Source organism: Volvox carteri (assembly GCF_000143455.1).
Source record: "Volvox carteri f. nagariensis unplaced genomic scaffold VOLCAscaffold_56, whole genome shotgun sequence".
Lineage (NCBI taxonomy): Eukaryota > Viridiplantae > Chlorophyta > Chlorophyceae > Chlamydomonadales > Volvocaceae > Volvox > Volvox carteri.
The window spans coordinates 157856-180339 of NW_003307599.1; the positions used below are offsets into that span (position 1 = coordinate 157856).

General features: G+C 52.2%; 5 protein-coding genes across 5 annotated transcripts; 3 read left to right on the forward strand and 2 right to left on the reverse strand.

The window, feature by feature from the left end:
- Positions 1–3891: 3891 nt before the first annotated feature.
- On the forward strand, positions 3892–6987 carry vmp33 (metalloproteinase, extracellular matrix glycoprotein VMP33; the record flags this gene model as incomplete). Its single annotated transcript, XM_002955894.1, is given in 6 exon segments — positions 3892–3975; positions 4415–4693; positions 4799–4837; positions 4847–4963; positions 5684–6052; positions 6841–6987. Coding segments are annotated over 6 exon segments (1035 nt in total), but the record flags the coding sequence as incomplete, so codon positions are not given.
- An 813-nt stretch (positions 6988–7800) lies between these two features.
- Positions 7801–10582, forward strand: vmp32 (metalloproteinase, extracellular matrix glycoprotein VMP32; the record flags this gene model as incomplete). The annotated part of the gene is made up of 3 exons (XM_002955895.1): positions 7801–8353; positions 9539–9919; positions 10230–10582. Coding segments are annotated over 3 exons (1287 nt in total), but the record flags the coding sequence as incomplete, so codon positions are not given.
- A 3349-nt stretch (positions 10583–13931) lies between these two features.
- On the reverse strand, positions 13932–14264 carry VOLCADRAFT_96881 (uncharacterized protein; the record flags this gene model as incomplete). The annotated part of the gene is made up of 1 exon (XM_002955950.1): positions 13932–14264. The coding sequence occupies one exon, from the start codon at positions 14262–14264 to the stop codon at positions 13932–13934; it is 333 nt and encodes a 110-aa protein (XP_002955996.1).
- A 731-nt stretch (positions 14265–14995) lies between these two features.
- On the reverse strand, positions 14996–15307 carry VOLCADRAFT_96882 (uncharacterized protein; the record flags this gene model as incomplete). Its single annotated transcript, XM_002955951.1, has 1 exon — positions 14996–15307. The coding sequence occupies one exon, from the start codon at positions 15305–15307 to the stop codon at positions 14996–14998; it is 312 nt and encodes a 103-aa protein (XP_002955997.1).
- A 2499-nt stretch (positions 15308–17806) lies between these two features.
- Positions 17807–22428, forward strand: VOLCADRAFT_107002 (uncharacterized protein; the record flags this gene model as incomplete). The annotated part of the gene is made up of 6 exons (XM_002955896.1): positions 17807–17908; positions 18359–18673; positions 19461–19733; positions 20213–20422; positions 20726–21195; positions 21905–22428. Coding segments are annotated over 6 exons (1893 nt in total), but the record flags the coding sequence as incomplete, so codon positions are not given.
- Positions 22429–22484: the final 56 nt, after the last annotated feature.

Consider the following 22484-nt stretch of genomic DNA (forward strand, 5'->3'; position numbering starts at 1 on the left):
ACTTCTTCCGGTATTCCGCTCCAAATATTGCACTCCAAGAAGGAAAACAGTCGTAACATTAAGGTTCCCCAACCCTCCCATTCCGGGGTGGTCAGGGCATCGGTTATCCCCTGCCGTAAAACTGCATGAGCAATGGACCCCACTTGTTTTTGAAGGCGGGTACACGGGAGGCCATCATTGTCCTCCCTCGTTCACTTCAGGGTGAAGCGCCTCAGCGGGACGTGCCCGGCCTCCCGGATTTCCTCCTAGATAGAGGACTCCCTTGCTTCACTCCTCGCATAGACTGTTGATGTCGACCTCGACCGACAGCTACACCTAATGCATGTGTGCGGGGTGCTTGCTTGCTTTCGCATCTTTTAGTCAAGAATCCCAGTCACCTAGATTGCATCATTTTGGACTTGCCCGATTTGCTCAATCGTTAAAGCTTGCGGCTTATTTTATCGACATACGTACACTATTATGTCTTTCTTCCTCCGCTGCTTGCTTTCCTCTGGTCCCGTCTAGCTCCTTTATTATTCCCACGTTTCTCCTCGTATTCACCTTTGATCTGATGATGCAAATTTTTTTTAGGTTTATTTTTTTAGGTTTATTGACCGAAATTATGCCCTCCCGCAGCCGTAGAAACCGATTTGCCGACCTCTGTTCGGGAGCTGTCCGAACGACAGCTCCATTCCTGATCAGAAAGCAATAGATATCCCGAAGTCATTTCCCGCTTTTCGTCCTCCGCTACTCCAATCAGGTTCTGTTACGAGACGGCGATATCAAGTATAGCTTGGGGAACACGTTTTAGTTAGGGTTGCACGTACATTTCTCCGCCCGGCTCCACGCACCGGTGCGACGGTGCATACCCGATCGCCATATGAACCGGTATATATGCTCTCGCCGCGCGCTGAACAGGCGCTTGCGCTTTATACATTGCTGTAAAGTCTATAATAGTTATTGCGAACAATCCCGTGAACCTAGATAAATAAAAAAACATATAATGGTTAACGTTATTACTTGCTGATGCATGGCAGCGTGTATGCCTAATTTAGACATATTTTTTATATAATTCTTATTAGTGCCAGCCACCGAATACGATCGATGGCTAAACCCCCTCCTCCGGGGTTGCGCGCGTGCACAGTTTCTGGCTGGGGCGAGATACACGTATGGGTTCATTACACTAAGTGGCCTTCGATCGATCCTTAATCCTGTATTATAAATGCATAAATGATGCTTCGACCAGCGGCATATGGCAACGGATGGAAAGACCGTCGCCGTTTGGCGACTGAATCAAGCAGAGCAACCGACCTCGCTGTACCGACTGGATGGCTGTGGCGTAACGTAACGTAACGTTACGCCCAAAAGGCACTCATGTGCAGATGCGCTACCTAGCTTTAAGCATAGGGTTATACAGAGTCGCTTTAATTAAGGTGTGATCGTGTCATCGATCACGCACGAACCGCTGCGAGCGAGCGAGCTTTCATTCGTTCGCGCAGGTTTTGCAAATTGACGGCAAAAACGCCCAACTGGAGTCCGCAGGTATATACATAAATTCTTCATTAAAGAAGGTTACAAAGTGAAAGGGTTTGCAAGCAATGGAAGATCGACTTCATGAAAGGGACCTAGTCGGGCTGGCCGGCCGGGCGAGGACACACTACCCCGAAACAAGTAAACTTCGATAGCTATGTGGTCGGTGGCGCCCTGTGGTCCTTTTGAACATCACCGGGAACCGTCAACAGCTGGCACGTTCACCTCTGTAGTCTTTTTTAGGCGGCAAGATGCGTTTTTGCGGCCCCCAACAGCTGATCTGTTATTATTGCTGACTGTTGTGTTGCTTTGCTTTGTTAAAGTCACCGCCGTTTTGGACTCTGCCCTTTTGGGCCGGTCGCGCGCGGTCTTGACGTCCTTGCTTATTTATTATTTTCCTTAAGAGGTGCAACGCACACGAGTTTTAGCATTCCCACGCATGGCGTCCAGGGTCACTGAAGTGTCGCTGTCAGCAGTCGACATTTCATTTGGACACTAACCTTAAGTGCATAAACAATTAAGGCCTACAGACCAACCGCTTCTGCAGCGGCCGCCAATATTTCTGATACCAGACAAAAAAAACTCTTAACGTGCATTCGCATGCAAAAACCGAATTAACCAGCACCGTCGCCCACAGCGAAACACGACCAGGCATGCCATCATGCCGTACAGATTCCATTTCGATTTCAGAGAAAACATTAGTTTCTGGCTTCGATCCTATTCTGTATGGAAACGGAAAGCTCGCCGCCGTTGTTTGGCGATTGGCATTGTCCCTCCTCTCGGAGAGACACCGTCCAGCATAGCAACCGACTGGCTATGATGACGTACGTAACGTAACGTTACGCCCAAAAGGCACTCACGTACGGATGCGCTACCTATTCATAAATATGGGATTATACAGTTTCGCTTTAAGGTGTGATCGTATCATCGATCACGCACGCTAGCAACCGCTGCGAGCGAACGAGCTTTCATTCGTTTGCGCAGGTTTTGTAAATTGACGGCAAAAACGCCCAACTGGAGTCAGCAGGTATATTAATACATATGTATAAGTGATTGCGTGCTTTGTTTTATTGGATCAAACATATAGGCTTTATACACCCATTCCCTGCAATATTGTGCGTATAATTAAAACCGTTATATATGCACGACCAATCGCATGCACGCACCGACTGCACCAGCTTCATGCTACATTAGCAGCTATCGTTAGGAAGCGACATTACTGCAAGCAGATGTGATGGTCATTTGTAGTTTTGCAGCTGCGCGGCTTTGCGGGGAGCCGACAGGCGGGGCAGCTGCTGCCTGCCTGCTACCCGCCGGCAGCACCTGCTGCTGCGGGCAACGTGCAGACGCGTGCATGTAATCGATTGATGACCGAATGTTCGCTGCATTGCACTCGTCCATGTGCCGCAGGGCTTGCTATCATTTCCGAGCTATCTGGCGCATAAAAAGCTTGCATCCCTGCTGCTAGGACGTGAAACAAGGCCACACGATGAGGCGGCACTTGCTGCTGGTGCTGCCAGTCTTGTTGCTCTTAACACCTTCGGGGGGTAAGTGGGGGATCACGCACCGTACGCCATTATGCTACGTCTTCTGCTGATGATGGAGGTCGTATCACGCATCGTCGTTTTGTGTCTTGTCTTAGGATTTTGTTCCGCTTGCGCATGGCATGCACGTATGGAATGTTTTTGGATTGTCTTTAGATCGTGCCCTGATGTCGCAGATAGGGGCCGTTCCTACCTACTAGACCAATGCACCGTTTTTAGACGAAAAAAATCTACAGACGACGTTGGATGGAATCAGATGCGTGAGCGCCTGACAAAGTTACTTGGCATACAAAGTTTATATCGATAGCAAGTACGTTATAGCATTTTGTGCATCATTAGATCAGCATCCGCCGATATGTACTTCTCTGAAGTCGTGGTATAACAGAAGTACCTGCAGCTGCCATTTACACATGATACACTCAGGCATAGCACATCCCACTGGCTTGGCGGGTCCTTGGTTTAAATGGCGTGCCCGCCAAGCACATAACAACAACGGCCACTTGCTTCTTTAACGCAGCCATGAATGCGTCTATCCACGCACCCTTCATCCATCCATCGCCATCATCCCATCTACGTATTTCCAGCTCCACACCGGACCGATTGCCCTGCCGCTGCTCCTGTTCCTATGTACGTTGCTGCTGCCTTGCTTTCCGTGCATGAAGGACTCTGCCAGGATGAGGACATCGAGGCCTATCTTGGTGATCTCAGCACCCCTCCTCCCGAATCTGTGGAAGGGTCACCGGAGGACTCCACCTCCATAGGCGCGACTGCACCAGGAGCAGTGGACATCTTGGGCCAGCTGATGCTCATCAGCACGCCGTCAGGGGACCGCAAGGGCCAGTGGGCTATCCGCCAGGGCGATGGCTCGGTGACACCCATGGCGCTAGGATATGAGCCCCCCAGTACGGATGACCTTGGCCAGCCCGTGGTGCCGGGAGCCGTGGTGGCTGTGGTAAGTAGGAATAGCACTCCACATTCCCCGCCATACGCCAGCCACTCACGCACGCCTTGCATGCTGTATGATGTGTGAAACAGGGGGGTATATCTTCACCCGTGGCAGCTACCCTGCGAAACCCTGCCTTCCGCGGTATTTCGGGGCACTCTCATCCAGTCACCCTAGTCAACTTCTCAGTGGATGGCTCAGGTTCCGCACCCACCACCAGCATCCAACGGAATCTGCCGGGTCGGCAGCTGTATGATGCCTGACTAGAACATGTGCGGAGACTGGTGCCCACTGCACACTCCGTCTTCCACACAAGAGTTCATCCATTCCCCTACCTGTACGAAATTAATTCTTTTTTCCATGCCGCCGCACGCAGTCATGCAACCTGGACGACCTTGGTGTCTGCAATCCGGCCTCGGATTCCAGCACAACCGTCCTGTCAGCACAGCCCATGTTCTTACCGGACGCCACTGATCAGAAGTACCAGCAGCGGCTGCTCGTCATCATCATGGACTACTCTGCATGCGGCCTACCGGCCTCACTTACCGAAGCCGCCGCACGGACTGTATTCCTAGGGGCCAACGGGGACGGCAGAGGCGGAGCCGCACAGAAATACGAGCAGTGCTCGTACGGCAAGCTTCTATTGAACGCCACGGCATTCACGGCAGTAACTGTGAATGTCAGCAGCTGCCCGCCGTCAAAGGCGGCAAGCTTAAAAACCTGCGAACTGTGGTCGATTGCCCAAGACGGGGACGCCGGAGTAAAGGCTTCATTTGGGATTGACTGGCTTCAGTCAAACTACTTCACTCACTATACGTACATTCTCCCGCCGGGATTGAAGAATGCGCCCTGCCCAGCCTCAGCTGGGACTGTGGGGCCGGGTGCACAACATACTTGGCTGCAAACATCGGCGTATGGCGTGGGGAGATGGGCGTCTATTCTGAGCGCGACCCTGCATAACTACGGTAAGGCAAGACGGACGGAAGAAATAGAAAATGGATAAGCGATATCCGCGAGGGGTCTTGCAAGCGGCCATCCGTGGACGTTTCACGCACGTATGTGTAGTGGCTCTACATCCTAAGGCACACACATCGTGTATGAATACGCGCCAAGGTGCTTCGCTGGCATCTGGAGGGGTCTTCCAAGCGGCCAGTATAGCAGCTAATACAGCAGCAGTAGGTGTAGCAGGGGCTGTACCTAAAAGCCATGTACTACTTCCCCAGTCCTGCTGTCAAGCACTTAAAGTTACGTTTGTTTGTTTAGAAAGGACTCCGATAGCTCTACGCAAAATCAGTATTATCCTTCACGCAATTTGCCGCACGTACGAAGGGGTCTTAGGGGTCTTAGGGGTTTAAAAGGGGTTACCAAGCAATGTGAAACATTGAGTGCTACTTCTGGATAGTAAGAGGGTCCTATTGGTGCGAGGTCGAAGGGGCTCAGGTGATTGAGGGGGGGTGGGGTAGAGGGGGGTTGTTACAGTGGGCTCCAGACTCACAAAGGTAGGTGTGGCGCGTATTCTGTGTATGTGACACCTAAATATATGGACCAATACCATGCCGATACACACATGCCGATACACACATGCCGATGCCGTGAAGCCATTAATTCTGCGGCTACCCGGATGAATGGCTGACGGACGTCCGCAAAACGTGTCCTCGCTCTACATAACCCGCACTGATGCCACACAGGGCTGATGGACTCCTACAATATATTATCGAGTTATTTGGACTTATCAAGTCCCACGGGTGCCGGAGACGTCTGCCCCAACGCCGCCGAGCTGGCCTACCTGGGCTGGGCCACGCCAGCGCAAGGGGCCAACCAGGTTGACTCCAGGGCGCTGCCTGTTGGTGCCGCCCTCAGCTTCAATCTTCCCGCCACGTACCTGACCCCCAATGGAACCTACATCAGGGTTGTTCCCGACTGGCTGCCCACGTACAGCAACATCACCCTGGCCAAGAACCTGTACATTGCCGTACGTGTGAACAAGGGCGGTGACGCGCTATTGTGGCCGGGGTTGGCAAATAAAGTGCACGTCCACGAAGTCAGCGCGTCCTTGGTGAGTTCTACCTACCTTACGAACGTAGCGAGTCCCATGCCGGCTTGCACTACATATATCTTGCTTTGACCCGACAATATATGATCTTGTAACCATCTGAATCTGGCATCAGTGAAAATTTGTAGGGTCTATGGACAGGGTTTTTATCGTGTAATAAATAGACAGGACCGAGATATTAATTTACATAGATTCATGGTTGCAAGTTATAAGTTCTACACACGCGTGCGCTGGCTCTACTCTTCGTGAGTCTGGAGCCCACTGCAACAACCATGCACGCACACACGTGCGGGGGTGTCCGTACACGCCGTACAAGCCGGGGGGATATAGAATGGTCATCAATAGATCATGCCATGGTACAGTAAATGGGCCTGAAAGTAAGTTCTCTCTCGCTCTCTCTCGCTCTCTGTCTCTTTCTCCCTCAATACTACAGAAGCCGTTGGTGAACACTGCACACCCGCCGCACGCACTACTGCTCTTGCTACTGCTGCTGCTCTAGCTAGTCCATTTACAGTCCGCCACGAAATCAATTTTAAATCCTGCTGGTTTTGCGCCTGATGCATGACGCCTGCTGGTTATTACGTTACCAGTTTACTAGGTTCACATCTTCGCTGCTCAATCACGATTCGGCCTTATTATGTTGCCCTATTTTCACTGCCGCGGCGGCCTCAACTCAAATGGTGTTCCGCTGCTGCCTCTTCAAATCGTCATCTGTTACTTTACCTTCTTCTCTTTGTATACATGCCTACGCGCATATGCAGGACAGTAGCAACTACCGGTCCAACATATGGCGCGGCACTTACTTGATCGGTGCCACCATGTCCCTAAGCCAAGTGGTGTTGTCCAACTACAACCTTGTCGTGTACGGCGGATCTTGGATCGGTACAGACATCCTCCGAGTGCACATCTGCCGCTACAGATCTGCCCCCCAAGAATGCCCCTCCTTGACCTCCCTGCAGAGGCCACCTCCTCCGCAGAGGAGCCCCCAACCATCGCCCAAGCGGTCGGCGGCCCGCCGGACGCCCCCGCCTGACACTACCACCACCAGTGCTGCTGCACCCACAATAGTGGATGTGTCAGGCGAGCTGCTGTTCGTTGACACCCATTTCACTGGATTACCGCAATGGATCATTCAGCGGGGCGACGGCTCATCGACGCCCATGGCTGTCGGATATCAACCTCCCAGCACAGATGACCTTGGGCAGCGTGTGGGGCTGGGAGCACTCGTGACCATCGTAAGTTCCGCTAACTGGCCCCCATGCATGTCCACCTTGTTCCGTCCCATGCCCCTGCTACAGCATTCATTCCATGGGTGATCGGTAATACTGTGCATGAGCCCCACCTATCTGACACATGGGGTAAATTTCACCATCAGTTGCAGGGCGGCCGTGGCCTGGCTGCCCTGGCTGCCCTGCCCTGGCTGCCCTGCCCTGGCCTGGCTGCCGAGCAACCACCACTCGTACCGCAATACTTCACAAAAACATCTCATGCACGAAACAAGGAAGGGGCTATCGCCGCCTAAAATCAGCACACAAGTACGATTCGAACCATAAGTCCGGCCGTTCCGGCAGCATGGATGCCACTATAAGAACTGCTGCACAAACACCCAACAGCCCAAGAGCCAAAACGTTCAAAATGGCTGTTAGTGGTTACATCAACCGACGAACGGCAGATAACTTACACATGCACGCATCCGGCGAGCCTGTTACAATTTGGCTTACTACTACCCACGCTCCTTACACCTCACGCAGTCTTGCTACATTGATGCCGCTGGCATCTGCACTCCGGCTCTTGGGCCCAAAAGCACAATCGTCTTGTCGGCGAAGCCATTGCTTTTGCCCGACCGCGGCACGATCTACCAGCGACTGCTGGCCATCATTCTGGACTACCCTGACTGCGGCATGAGTGCCAGCGTGACGGAAGCTGAAGTCCGCACAAATTTCCTGGGGCCTAACGGGGATGGCCGCGGCGGCGTGGCCGCCAAGTACACAAACTGTTCCTTTGGGAAATTCAACCTGAACGCCACGGCATTCAAGGTTATCACGGTACGGACCACGTGCTCTAATGACACAACAAAATGCCAATACTGGAATCTCGCCACAGATGGCAACATCGGAGCCAAAGCGCAGCTTGGTGATGCGGAGTATCTTGGTTTTACTCACTATGCATACATAGTCCCTCCGAGGATGACCTGCCCCTGGGCCGGTTTGGGGATTATATCCGGGAGGCAAATCTGGTTGCATACCTCAGGTTACGGGTTGTACCGCTCGGCCACCATCATGCAGGAAGCCATCCACAATTACGGTGAGCCCGTCCCAGAATGATTGATGTGTTAGTTGTGTTACTTTACAGGTGCTTTTGCGTCCCGTGCTGTTGTTGTATGCATAGCCAGCATCGTAAGAGGCCTTTTCATCAACGGCCAGCTGCAGCTACTAGAATAATATATATACATATATATATCATATATATATGATTATGTCCTATAGCCTTCATGGCTTGCTGTACGGTTGCGTTCGGGGTGCCGGATAGGACAGGGCGAGGCGAAACCGGGGCTGCCAAGGGCCTTACACTACTGCAGCTACTAGAATTATATATATATATATATATATATATATATATCATATATATATATGATATAGGTTAGGCACTTCTGGTAAGGCACGGACCAATGCCCCCGGGACATTCCGGGATCGAGACCTGTCAGGGTCGTAAATCGTTCCGATGATGGTAGGTAAAGTGCCCCTAGGCAATGGACGGTGGTGACCAGGGATTGTCTCGCGAGCCGACCAGGAATGGAGTTGGGCCGCCGACGATTCGGCAGAATCCATGTACGCTAGTGGTGGGTGCAGAACCTAAGCGATCCACTGACTAGATGAGGGTGTCTAGATGAGGGTGACTAGATGAGGGTGTCTAGATGAGGGTGACTAGATGAGGGTGACTAGATGAGGGTGACTAGATGAGGGTGACTAGATGAGGGTGACTAGATGAGGGTGACTAGATGAGGGTGACTAGATGAGGGTGACTAGATGAGGGTGTCCCGAAATACCGGGGAAGGCAGGGTATCGCCAGATAGCGGCCACTGGTGAAGATATGCCCCCCTGTCCCACACATCATGTATGAATAGTTTGAGGCTAGGTAGGCAACGGCAGTGACAAGGACAGCAGGGCTAATGCCATCGTGCGTGGAGTGAGGGTCCCGGGGGAAACCCGCACGCATCCATTACACGCACCCCCTGCCTCGTATGCTGTCCACCCATCGACACGTGGCCTCGAATGCCATACACATTCATACACCTCCCCTGCCTGTAACAAATGCCATACACCATGGCCAACATTTTTAGGTTTTTTCTGCTGGCATGCACCCGAAAGGTAAACCGTGTGCATCGAGAGAGATTACATGCTTATATATTGTGTATTTGTACGTGCGGCGGTATTTTTACTTCTTTTAACGACTGCTTTTGCTACCTGCTACCTACCCGCAAGCCCGCAGGCCTGTGGCACTCATGGCGAAATGGAGTGGAATACGAGGACTATTCAACTCCCATGGGACGCGGCAACGTCTGCCCCAACGCCCCCGAGCTGGCCTACATGGGCTGGGCCACGGCAGCGCAAGGGGCCGACCGGATCAACTCCCGGGTGCTGTCTGTTGGTGCCCCCCTCACCTTTAATCTTCCCGCCACGTACCTAGGCCCCAATGGAAGCTACATCCGGATCATTCCCGACTGGATGCCGATGTACAGCAACAGCACCCTGGCCAAGAACCTGTACATTGCCGTACGTGTCAACAAGGGTGGTGACGCAGGTCTGGCGGTGGATTACACAAGGAAAGCGAATGTCCATGAAATTCATGCTGCCGTGGTACGTGGGGGCCGTCTCTTAATTACCGTTGATGATAGCAAACCTTGATTCCCGGCCGCTTGTGCGCCCTAAGTTATCACAATGGTTGAAAGACATGTTCCTTGTTGCTTTGGCATATATGTACCGGTATATAGATGAGTTGATCAAAAACTCGCCATGCTGCTGATAGATAGATTAACGCCCATGGTGTTATACATATCTGTCCACTTCATGTGCGGTGCATGTAAGCTGCGCTGCACATCGTCGGTGGTTGCCTGCCCCGCGCCGAATTCCACCCATTCCTTTCCCTACGTACACATCGTACTTGCCCCTACAGGATTTAGTGGACTATGCTTACTATTTTGATGCCAACATTTCGTTCATCGGCGGCGTCACTTTTGGTACTCAAATGGACTTCACCAAGTATAATCTTGTCGTATACGCCGGATCTTTTGTCGCTATGGACGTTCTCAGGGTAGTCATCTGCCGCTACAGGTCTTCCGCTCAGGAATGCCCCTCCCTGACGGCTGTAGATGTGCCAGCGCCCCCACGCCCTAGCCCACCACCACCGAGCCCCCCATCACCCCAACCACCTCCATCCATTCCCCCATCACCAAGGCCACCTCGTAGTCCACCAAGAACACCGCCCAAGCCACAATCGCCACAACGGCGCCCGCCGTCGCCAAGCCCTGCACCGCGCCTGCCGCAAAGTCCACGATCGCCAGTCAAGCCCCGTGGCCCCAGAAGTCCGACTGCTCCCAGGCGGCCACCAAGCCCACCGCCAAGCCCCTGGCCCCGACCACCACCGAGTCCACGGCCACCGTCGCCTCCGCGCACAGTGCAGGCCTCTCCACCACCAAGGAAAAGGTAAGGGCTTTTTATGACAGTCATATAAATTGCGAACACTAAGATTCATTCATGTGCTTATCCTGGTAATTACTCATGGGTAATCAGTAATGACTGAGCAGTCACCAAGTGTAGCAAGCAGCCGTATTGATTGACAACATAATAAGTTGAAGATACAGATTGTATGCACGTTGTGCGGCTCAGCTCAGTAGTGCTGGGTCCACACCGCAGCGCGGGATGAACAGCAGGTACTGCAACCCTGTACATACATACATACATATATACATACATACATGCATACGTGATTGGCAGCATGCACGGATGCGACTTAAAGGTACCAAGCAGTCAAAAAATGGCATATATATAAAGGCATGTCGATGCTTCACAATAAGCAATAACGAACCAGCATCAGCTACCTTTTGAGGTGTGATACAAGGTAGTAGTACAATAATACAAGGTGTTGTAGACCCGTGGAAGCTCAAAAACGTCATTGAGCGGTAAATTTACGTTTAAACGCTAGCCATTCCGAGCCAATGAGTTGTATTGTACGGCAGCTGCCCTATGCGTATGGATGGGCGTTGCCCATGGCGCTACAGGCATACATACATACATACGCACATACACGAATACATGCATCCATCCATCCATCCATCCATTCACTAACGTAGGGTAGTGCAGGCGATCCTACCACACGCATTATGATTTTCGTTGTAACACGGCCGCCCTGTTCGTATTCCCTCCCTCTAGCAGGTCAGCTTAGGCGCGCCACCGCATCAGCTAGCATGATACGCCAAGCTAAAAGAAGATCGCGAATTCATACATCTGATGACATACAACGACCATGCGGTTAACAATACGGTTGACAATGCGGTTACAGCCTTCCTGCTTTCCAGTTCGTCACGTACGGTTTCCGAAAACTCATCTGCTGTTCTGACTGGTGTTTGCTTGCTTGGGAAGGAGGATGCATGTTTAGGCCGCTGCGCGCTTTGGTTGATAGACGCCTGCCTAACGCATTCATTGTCTGCTGCGACACCTCCTTTTTTTTGTGCCATATGCATGGTTGTTGGAGTATACACTTACGGCAGCCAGCAGCTGTTCCGACGGGTTACTGAAAGTGCGAACATGAAATGACGGAGTTTATTCGCATTCCCGCCATATTGTTACACCACCCATATGGCACGTCGGTATACGTACGTAAACCGGGGAGCCTCCTAGATTACCGGCTGGGGTGGTGGATGTGGTAAACTGGCCATCACTACTCCTAGGCGCGCGTACGTATGTACGTATTATACATGTTGCACGGCTGCTAGCGAGCGAGGAGCTAGCATCATGTAAAGGAGTTAGCACGTGATCACTTTGTTCGGCTGTCTATGTTCCGGGGCCGTCGGAATGCGTGGTCCATCCGGGCGGCGAAGCCAAGGTGCAAATAATTAAGTAATGAAGGTACGGACGGTATTCAGGTTCTATACTGCTTGATTGTTATTACTTGTAGAATTCGACAAAACAGCCGTAAAAATCTTGGACGCTACAGACGCTTCAGACGAAGGCGCCCAAATTTGTTATGAGCCTGCTGGCTTGTGGACGACATCTTTTTGTTGTTATAATATTTATTATTATTGTGCCTGTTACCTTATTGCGATTGCTTGATTCCACAAACATTGCCGGACTCCGTTAAAATTAAACACCATGGGTCCCCAGCATCGCGTACTAAAGCTTGCTTCGTCAAACACAACCGTACCTGACCTTATGTACGTACAGTTTTTGAACCTCTTTAGGTCGTGCCCTGGTATAGCAGGTTGGGACCGTCCCTTTTTAACCATACCAGGATGCGATTTATAGACGGTAGGATTGCTACAGATGACCTCCCATGACCTCCCGACCTGTTGTCCTGCCCGACATGCACTTATTATTCCAGCACGTATCAACGCGAGCGCGTGCTGCTTGTTTGAAAGGCGTTTCATTACATGCACGCGTGTGCGCATTAATGATCTAAAGTTGCATTTTTCCACCGGCAGTCGCCACAATTAAGCCATCTGTAGCTTCGGGAAAGCAAGTGCCAGCAGGCAAGGACATACATACGTACAGGAGCTGCTAAAACCGCTAGTCACGATCGCTGCCGGCTAGTTAAACATACATACATGCATACATACATGCATACATACATGCATAAATAAACATACAGCAGGTACAGATTGGTCGTTGCTCCTAATTAGGATCCATCCATCGCTGATGCCATAAAGCTTTTATGTCTCTCAGGGACATGGGGCTTATGTCCCTTTTTACATCGTTGCCACCCGCCCCACTCTTTCTTTCCACGGTACTCCGGTGTACGTACACCGGTATACCATTAACTATGTATGTCGTTTTACCTGTCCAGCAGTCGTTAAGCTTTTATTGCTGTGCTTGAAGTCTCTTGTACGTGACTATCCTGTGATAATGCACAGGAAGATGTTTATTTTATGGGCACCCCAGGGCCGGTGTGTGGATAATCGCTCGTTGTGTTTTTCCTTTTAAGATGTGTTTCTGGTCAAACGCTAATCCAGCCATCAAGCGGCCTTCTGACAGTCTGACTGCCACATTACAAATGGTTCTAACAATATGGATGGAGATCCTGCAAGTGAAAAACTAAAACTCAGAAATGGCATGAGGGCTTTATGGGCTTTGCGGTTTTTTTCAACGATTTGAAGTAAAAACATGTGTTTCCCACTTCACTACTGATCAAAGATTCGAGTCAGTTCAGTATAATATGGGTATATCTCCATCCATATTGAAGTAGGCATTTGTAATGTGGCAATCAGACTGTCGGAAGGCCGTTTGGTGGCTGGATTAGCACTATCATCAGAAATGCATTTTTGCTCATGCCAGGTTACCGACATCGGTTACCGATTACTGGGGACGGTTAACGGATAACGGTTCGCCCGGTAATCCTATCGACCGGTTACCCATCTCGTTAACTGGACCCGTTAGGTCGGAACCGGGCCGGAACCGGCCTGGAGTATGCCATTGGGCTAACCTCCGTCAGGGTCCTTGGACTGCTCATGGTGGTCTTCTATAATCACGGTGAAGGTTGCCTCCCTGATAACTGCTGCAACATCAGGGTCGGATAGCATGCGTGCTGCAAGGTGTAGAAGCCAGACCATTAATTTGGCGTGGCTACCCACCAGCAGTGGGACGCCAGCGGTGTCTAGTCCCGGGATGAATCAGGGTGCTGCCCAGGCTCCTTGCTGGATGAGGGCCGTCAGAAAGGAAGCCATCTGAGTGGCTGACAGCATTTCGGACAGTAGCACCATGGTGACATTTTCCAGGGCGCGCCAGACACTGTTGTAATCAGACTGCAACAGACGATTCGTGTATGAATCAGTCAAACTGTGGTCATCAACTGGTTGCACTGCATACTCCTCGATGTCCTCCTCCTTTATCGTATCTTGGTCAACCGTAGGCTGGTCGACACTGTACTTTTGAATGGAGCTACTGTAATCCTTCCTGTTGGCATGAAACAGTTTCTTCCAGTATTGAGGGCTGCCATTACCCATAGTACTATAGTCTATCCGAGTCAAAAGAGGAATCCTGCTGATGTACTCACGCCAGCGGCCACTCCAGATAGGGGCGACTGTATCCAGGAGTTTGTTGTTGTTGTTACAGGGTGGTATAGCTTCACCAGTGGCCTCCTTCCCGAGGCAATTCCCTGCTCTCCCCTGCTAGAGGGGCACCCTAATCCATTCACCCCATCTGACTTCAGAGTGTACTCTTTGGGTTTGGAAACTCACCACCAGCATCCAAACAAATCCGCCCAACTCAGTTCCTGGTCTGTTTGCAAGTTGATTTTATCATGTCCTACACCGTCCACAAGATGAGGGGCCACCTCCCATTTCATCACCCCTCAAACACCCGAGGAGGCAGCAGGCAGATTTGAACCCGACATCGTTTGATGGGTTTTTATTGTGGGGTATGGCCACCGACTCAGCAACTGTTTTTCATATGTCCTAGCTGATGTGTATCCCAGTGAACTTCCGTCTCCTGCCTTGAAGGACCACTACGATGCCTCCAGGCGAGGGCTGTGATGGCAAAACCCTTATGGGGGTCTATTTCACTCTGTGAATGGTCCGCAATCGATCCACCATGATTGTATAACTTCCTCGGTACACCGGTCCGTGGGTTTACTGCTGCTGTATGCATTCATGCAGGTCCGACTGCTAATCTCCGGGCTGCTTTCCACCCTCAATGCTCCGAACCTCTGAAAGGATGAACAATTGCCTTACAGGGACTATGAAAGGCAGTCCGTCAGCAGTCTCAACCACACCAGAGTACCAGGCGCATTCCAGTACTTCAAGAAAAATGGGCCCTCCCTGTCGGTCCCAAGCTTGTGTGAACACCGAGTCCACCAGTACACCTTGGTGTTTTCCGCCAGGTCAGGTGCATGCTCAAGTGAACTCGCATCATCCGCCTTGATAGGAGTCTTACTTTTCTGTGCAGCCGCTGGCTGGGGTTCCAGCAAAACTGGCCCGCCAGTTGTGTGATCCGTTTGAGCAATAGGTGTGACCCATGGGTCTGCCTCCTTATTGATGGGCTGTAACATAAGGTTACCGTGTGGTTTAGCATAGTCTTGCTGCTGTCAACTTTGAGCTTTTGTCAGGTTTTCTGCAACCTGATCAGCCACCAGCTCTAGTTATGAACATCGGTGCTGCAGAGCCGCAGTCTTCTGTGCACACCTCTGCCGGTTCCTTTGACAGTAGTGTTGGATTCGGGATGGTGCTGTGTTCAGCCACCGTTTTAAGCTCTTTGCCAAAAGCACATAGCACTGGGCTCAACCGTGTGCTATCTTGTCGGGTAGCTCTGTAACCATAGAGAATATGATAGACCTCGATGTCCCAGTTGTCCTCCTTGTTGTTGATGCATTGCATAGGCTTGTCAACAATACCCTGACAAGATGCTCTGCCTGCCTGTTGCTCTGAGGTGAGTAGGCAGCGGTGTGTCGATGTGCGATTTTCTGCTCTTGTTGCAGGTGGGCAAACTCACCATCCCATTCTCGACCTTGATCTTGGGGAGTCAGCAAGACCTATGACTTCCTTCACAAGTGTTTCTTTTGGGAGAACATGTGACACGATATGCAGACACATGTGGCCAAGTGCCAGAAGTGTGCACCTGGCAAGCTGAAGCTTGTACAGCAACCATGACTTCACCCCCTTCCGGTAGTACTGCTGTGGTGAAGAGTACATGTTGATCTGATGGGACCTTACAAGGAGACCCCTCGCGGCAATAGCTATATGATCGTGGCTGTGGATTCATGGTCTAAATGGCCCGAGGCTGGACCTCTTCCGGATAAGAAAGCTGGCACTACTGCGTCATGGTTATCAGATTATTATTCGCCGACGGCAGCAGTCCGGACGCTTCGTGCGACTTGGTGTGGCGTTTTCAGTCGGAAGGAGCAAATGCAAACTTTGCCGATAAGATACACGCATAGCCTCGTATGCTACAAAAAAGACCTCGTGAGGCGTAGCTTGCCCGCTTGCGAATTTTTGCCCGGTAGGGCCTGGTCCGTGTACTTGTTGTGTTGGCATCGTAAGAGTCCTAGGAACGCGCGAGTTCGGGAAGATGGGAGCGAGGTTCAGAATTTGTAATCCTCCATGCATCAGTGTCACCTCCCGACTTTGTACATGGGCAGTAATCCGAAGCTGAATATGTCGAATCGCAAGTGAACTTATGTGCAAAGCTGCAAAGTGCAACCCGTAAAATTCTGTCATCACCGTTGATCGTTACAGTTGTACGGTCGGGTCGTTACCCAGGTGTCATTCTTCCATGTTGTATCTGCTATGCGTTGTCCATGTCTTAGAGCTCAAAGTTTGGCTTTAAAGTTTTCAGTTATCCCAAAAATCTACGCGAGCCGCCCTAGCGACCAAGTTGACAGGCTTAGTCGCGGTCCTCACACTAAGCTGCTCGCATCCAAAACTTTGTTTTTAGTATGCGACAGATAAACTGGACGAACAATTATTGTGGGGACGCTGTTTGAAACATGGGGCACGAAAAGAAAAGGCGCAAGTCGGCTGGCGCTCTTCCGGCGCAGCCTGTTAAGGAGCGGCGCATCGACAATGAGTACCCTTTTTGGTAAGTAACAAATGGAAGGTTTTTCATATTGGCCTTTGTCGACTTGGCTTTGGTACGATGGCGGCACGTCTTCCATCTCGTCGTCAGGAAAGACCACTCCGGATACACTGTGCTCCAGCTTCTCGATACGCAGGTAATAATCCCGACTTTAAACTTGCCTTCCTGTCAGCTAGTCCTTACGTCGTGAGCGGGGTGGCTCGTTGGCCCACGTGTAATTAGGTAACCTCGAAACATCTTGGCAATATCCCACCCCGATCCCCCAGCTGTAACCACAAACGTTTCTGCTTTCCCAGTATACCTGCCTAGGCGAAAACTGTCACATATCTTCATTTAGATAACGTCTTCGAGTTATCCTGAACCTAAACTTGACGCAGTTCGCGTTTCCTCGCAGACCGTGCTTTTGGTGGGCGAGGCGACGCTGCAAGTGCTCCACGGCGCAGTTCGTGTGTCTGGGTGAGAGCAAGCGAGGGAGCAAACGAGCGACCTAACGAGGGCTTGGGTTCCAAGGGTAAAGGACAAGATGGCAACTGAGGGATACGAGATCGGGGGAAAAAAGGCCCCAAAAAATCCGCAATGCATGAGAGATCTTAAGTTGAATTTTCACACACACGAGGGCAACCGAGGGACATGATGACCGAGCAGGGGGATGAAACTGAAGAAGACTGGATGGATCGCAGGCCGGTATCTGTCCGAGGAGCTCTGTGCAAGGTGCCTGTGGGCGGCAGGACTTGGGCAAAGTTTTAGGGTTCAAGGGTTTACAGATGAAGATTCGGACCTGAGGTGTTGGTAATGTAACTGCTGTCAGAACTGCCGGCGCAATACTGTATACATACATTTCTACAACTACATCTAATATAATACATTATATGTGTATTATATGATTATATTATGTTATATTATATTATTATATTATATTACGTGATACAAATATATACATAAGCACTAATTAGGATTCGGGAATAATAAAAACACCATGCCCGAATGCAGGAAGCTTGTGACCGTGGAGAGTCCCCCCCTGGCGCTGTCCACGGGCGGTCGGTTCAGTTTGGCCATCAGCATCACGGCGGAGACGCGGGTGAGTCACGCCCCGGGGGGGGAGGGGAAAGGGCAAGTCATACCTGTGCGTGTGCGTGCGACGATGTACGACTGTGTGCTTGTGCTTGTATGTATGTATTCATGGCGGCCGCAACACTAATGGTATGTATTGCGCACTTGAGGGCGCGGTTAACCTGGGACTTAGGGTTCGAGGACTGGTTTAGGGTTTGAGGACTGGGAGCGACCGCCAACTAGCGGAGGGGTCAAAACACGGTCAAATGTCCGCTTCAGGTTTTTCGTGGGGAAGTTGCGCCATTCTCCACCATGCATTGTTGGTTGCAGTGGCTTCCATGCGGCGCCAGGAGCGCTACCAGGAGCAGCACCGCCGGTACGACATTTTACGTAGCCGCAATGGCAGGAAAATGCCGCCACTGCCGCCACTGCCGCCGCCGCCGCCGCTGTTGTCCTCCCTCCGCAAATGCAACTGCAGGCTCCCTTCGCCGCATCTCAACAGGTGGTGGAGGTCTCCTTACAGAGCAGACCGCCGCCGCTGGTGCCACCACCCACACCCGCAACCGCAACCGCAACGCCACCGATCAGCACCAGAACCGCCACAGACTCGCAAAGCCCGCAGCAACACCAGCAACACCAGCAGCAGCAGCAGCAGGCATTGGGTCGTGAGGGCGCTGCAGCAGCAGCAGCGGGGACGTCCGCGTCTGCTTCGCCATTTAGTACCTTTTCCTTGTACCGACCCAGCGACCCACGGGTCCCTCCATCGCTGGTGGTCAGCAGAGAATGGGGTCAGGTGTGAGGTGGTTGAAATCGGGCGGAAAGGGCTTCAATGAAGAGAAATAGCTATATGTAATGACAGAGTCCGTCCTAATTACCCACCAATAAATCTTACTAGTTAAATTAAAGAAAAATTAATCCCTCCACTAATTATCTAATATACTTGTTATCCCGGGATCGAGACCTGTCAGGGTCGAAAATCGTTCCGATGGTGGAAGGTAAAGTGCCCCTAGATGATGGACGGTGGTGACCTGGGATAAAGTTGACCTGCGAGCTGACCAGGAATGGAGCTGAGCCGCCGTCGATCCCGTTGGATGCTGGTGGTGGGTGCGGAACCTGAGCGATCCACTGAGAAGTTGACTAGGGTGACTAGATGAGGGTGCCCCGAAATACCGGAGAAGGCAGGGCTTCGCAGGGTAGGGGCCACGGATGAACATATACCCCCCTGTCCCACACATCATACTGATTGCGAAATAATAATCCTTGTTTTCTACTAGGATATACTACAAAGACAATAAACAGAAAGACAGCGCGTCCTTGACAACTCAAGCTAATTTACGTAACACATACAAAAATGCTTAGGTAGGTAATATAATCTTTTCCAACTTAACCCCTTAACCGGTTTTTAGCTCAATGAGTACGTAACAACTGAGAAATAGAGAAGATCGTTATTAAAGTAAATAATTTTCAAACATCACAGGAGTAACTGCTAAATCTTTTGTTTCCTTTAAAACTTCTTTTCCACTTTTTGAATTACTGAGCGAAATCTCCCTCACTTTTCCTCCCTTGCCTGCCTTGTTAAGGCGGTTGACTCCGTTTGCAATGCCGCCGCCGCCGGAGAGCCCGTGGTGCTTGCCGTACTCGGTGCCAAAGGCATGGGGAAATCCTCCCTGGCGCGGCTAGCCGCCAATCGGTTGCTAGACGTCAGTCCCTGGGTGGCCGTTCTCGACACGGATGTCGGCCAGCCGGAGTTCACCCCCCCCGGGCTGCTGTCCCTACATTTACTCGATCCAGGGAGGCCGGCCATTGGACCGCCGCATGCACATTCTTGTAAACCGTTTGCGGCACGTTTCGTGGTGAGTCGCTGGGCTTTTCTACCGGTGGTGACGGTGGGGGATGCGAGGGGGGGGGTAGCGAGTTTAGGTAAGGTGGTAGCGAAGTTGGACGGCAGTTAACAGTGTGCGTGTGTGTGTGGAGGGGGGTTTTGTGCGGCAAAAAGTGCTAAAAGAGGAGGGGGGGAAGACGAACAACGAGGGGGGAAGGGGAGGGGGAGGGAGGGGGAGTTTCTCCCCTGTGACAAAAAAGGGGCATCGACACGGTGTGTGTGTGTGTGTATGGATATCTGTGGGCAGGATGTGAACACACGTGCTGACTCCAAACACGTGTGCCTCTTGTGGGAGTGTATGTCTTTGGATGGGGGAGGAGAATGGGGAGGGGAGAATGGGGGAAGGGAGGGCAGTTAATTGAAAAGGTGTTTTGGAAAGGATCCCGGTCTCTACACGACTATCGTCCCGCCAGCCCACCCCGCCGCCATAACGGTCTCCCTCAACCTCAGGGTGATGTGTCGCCACAGCATGACCCCCCGCTGTACCTCTCCGCCGTACAAGCGCTGTACGGCTGCTACTGGAGCTGGGCACAGTCTTTGGTGGCGAGCGGCGCCGCGTGGCCTCCCTTGGTGGTCAACACGCACGGCTGGGTTAAAGGGCTGGGGTTTGACTTGCTGACTCAGCTGCTTCGACTGGTGGCACCCACGCATGTCGTACAGGTACGTCGTGGCGAGTGGCGGGTGGCGGGTAACAGTGTTGGTTGGTCAACTTGATTTGGTTTCCCGAACGCGGAGGCATATTTTTGGTTCGTTGCTTTTTAACTTTCACGCTGTTTGGGTTCATTTTTCTCTCACCTCTTCTTTCTATAGGTTCAGAACCACGACACGACTATTCGCATTCGAATTGCCGTACTTCAAAACGTATAACCAGCATGAATGGATACCATTGTCTTTTCATCATCATCATTATGGTTATCATCGTCATCATTTACGCTCTGAATGCACCTCTTCCCCTCTATCTAGATTCGCGGCGGTTCGGAGAGAAGGAACCTGCCCCGCGGCGCCTTTTGGTGCGACCCGCGGGCCGTTCAGGCACCTGCGACCGCAGCCACTGCCGCCGCCGCCGCCGCCCCCGTTGCAGCGCCCCCGCCAACCGTATTGATCAACCTCGCTACGTTAGCAGACACTCCCTACCGAGTCGCCCCTGCTCCAACAACACCAGCAGCAGCCCCAGCAGCAGCAGTAGCACTGCCTGTTGGCCAAGACGCCGGGGGTGGCGGCGCTGCCACTACCAGCAGCGGCGGCGGCGGTTGTTTGACCGACCCACGGGACCGTGATGCGTTGTTTGCCGGGCGAGCCCGCGGCGGCGGCGGCGGCGGCGGCGGCGGAAGTAGTACTCCGGCTGTGTCGCTGCGGTCCTTGAAGCCCGTGGAAAGTCGTGCCTTGGCCTGGCACGCCTGGGCTAAGCGAGTAGTGGGCTGCGACCCCGCGTGGTGGGGCAGTACTGCTGCTATTACTGCTGCTATTACTGCTGCTATTACTGCTGCTATTACTGCTGCTATTACTGCTGCTATTACTGCTGCTATTACTGCTGCTATTACTGCTGCTATTACTGCTGCTATTACTGCTGCTATTACTGCTGCTATTACTGCTGCTATTACTGCTGCTATTACTGCTGCTATTACTGCTGCTATTACTGCGCTTCTGTGCTGTTGTGTTGCGGTGCTGTTGTTCTACTTGGGGTTTTAACTTGGTGTGGACAAAAGAGGGCACAATGACACCGATGCCGAATTTTGCTCTTACGATGATTCCGATGCAACGAGCAGTACTATGCCGTACACTGGAATGGTGTACGAATGATGACGTGTCTATGTGTGCGTGCACACATCTTGGTGCCTTCCTTCGCCTATTGCCCTTCCGCCGCTCTTACTCCCGCCGCTCGCCACCCACGGCTCTTACTGCGGGGTGGGGTGGGGTACGACATGATGATGGGGGGGGGTTTGAGAGAGGGTACAGCGGATTCTGCACTAGGCAGCAAGCTCGAATCAGCTTCTCGAATTGCATCAGAGATGTTCTGATCATCATCAGCTCTGTTCCGATTGTGACGTTTTTAGGCGTAGAGGAGCTGTGCGTGCATCCACATCCACACATCGAAGAAGAGTGTATGTTTGTTGTTGTTGTTGCTTGTTTGTTTATTCGCAGGGGCAGTTACGAGTCCGAGGATTTCTGGCGCAACGCCGGCGCTCTGGCATCCCTTCACCCTTGGAGGATCTGTTTGGACGAGCTCCACATACAGCTGTTGGCAGGATCACTGGCGCCGCAACAGCTAGGACGGGTCATCAATGGAACCGTTGTCGGACTGCTAGCGACCTCGCCGCCGCCGCCGCCTCTGCCGGCAGAGGCGGCGGCGGCTGCCGCCGCCGCCGCTGCCTGGTGGGACCTTGACGCCGCCGCAGCGGCGGCGGCGTACCCTCCCGGCCGCGTTAGCTACATCGGCGCCAGCGCGACGCCGCCGCCGCTGCTGCCGTGCGTGGGTCTTGGGATTGTACGAGCTGTTGACATGGAGAGTCGTACGGCGTACGTGCTGACGGACGTGGATGGCGCCGTGTTGGAATGTGTAGGGGTGTTGGTGGTTGGGAGGTTGGAGCTGCCGGGGTCGTTGGTGGTTGGGGGTGAGGTGGCGTGGCCGTACCAGCAGTTGTTTGGGCTGTCCGCTGAGGCGACAGGTGCGGGTTCCAATAAGGCCCGGAAGAACTTGTCCCGTTCTTCCTTAGTGGAATTA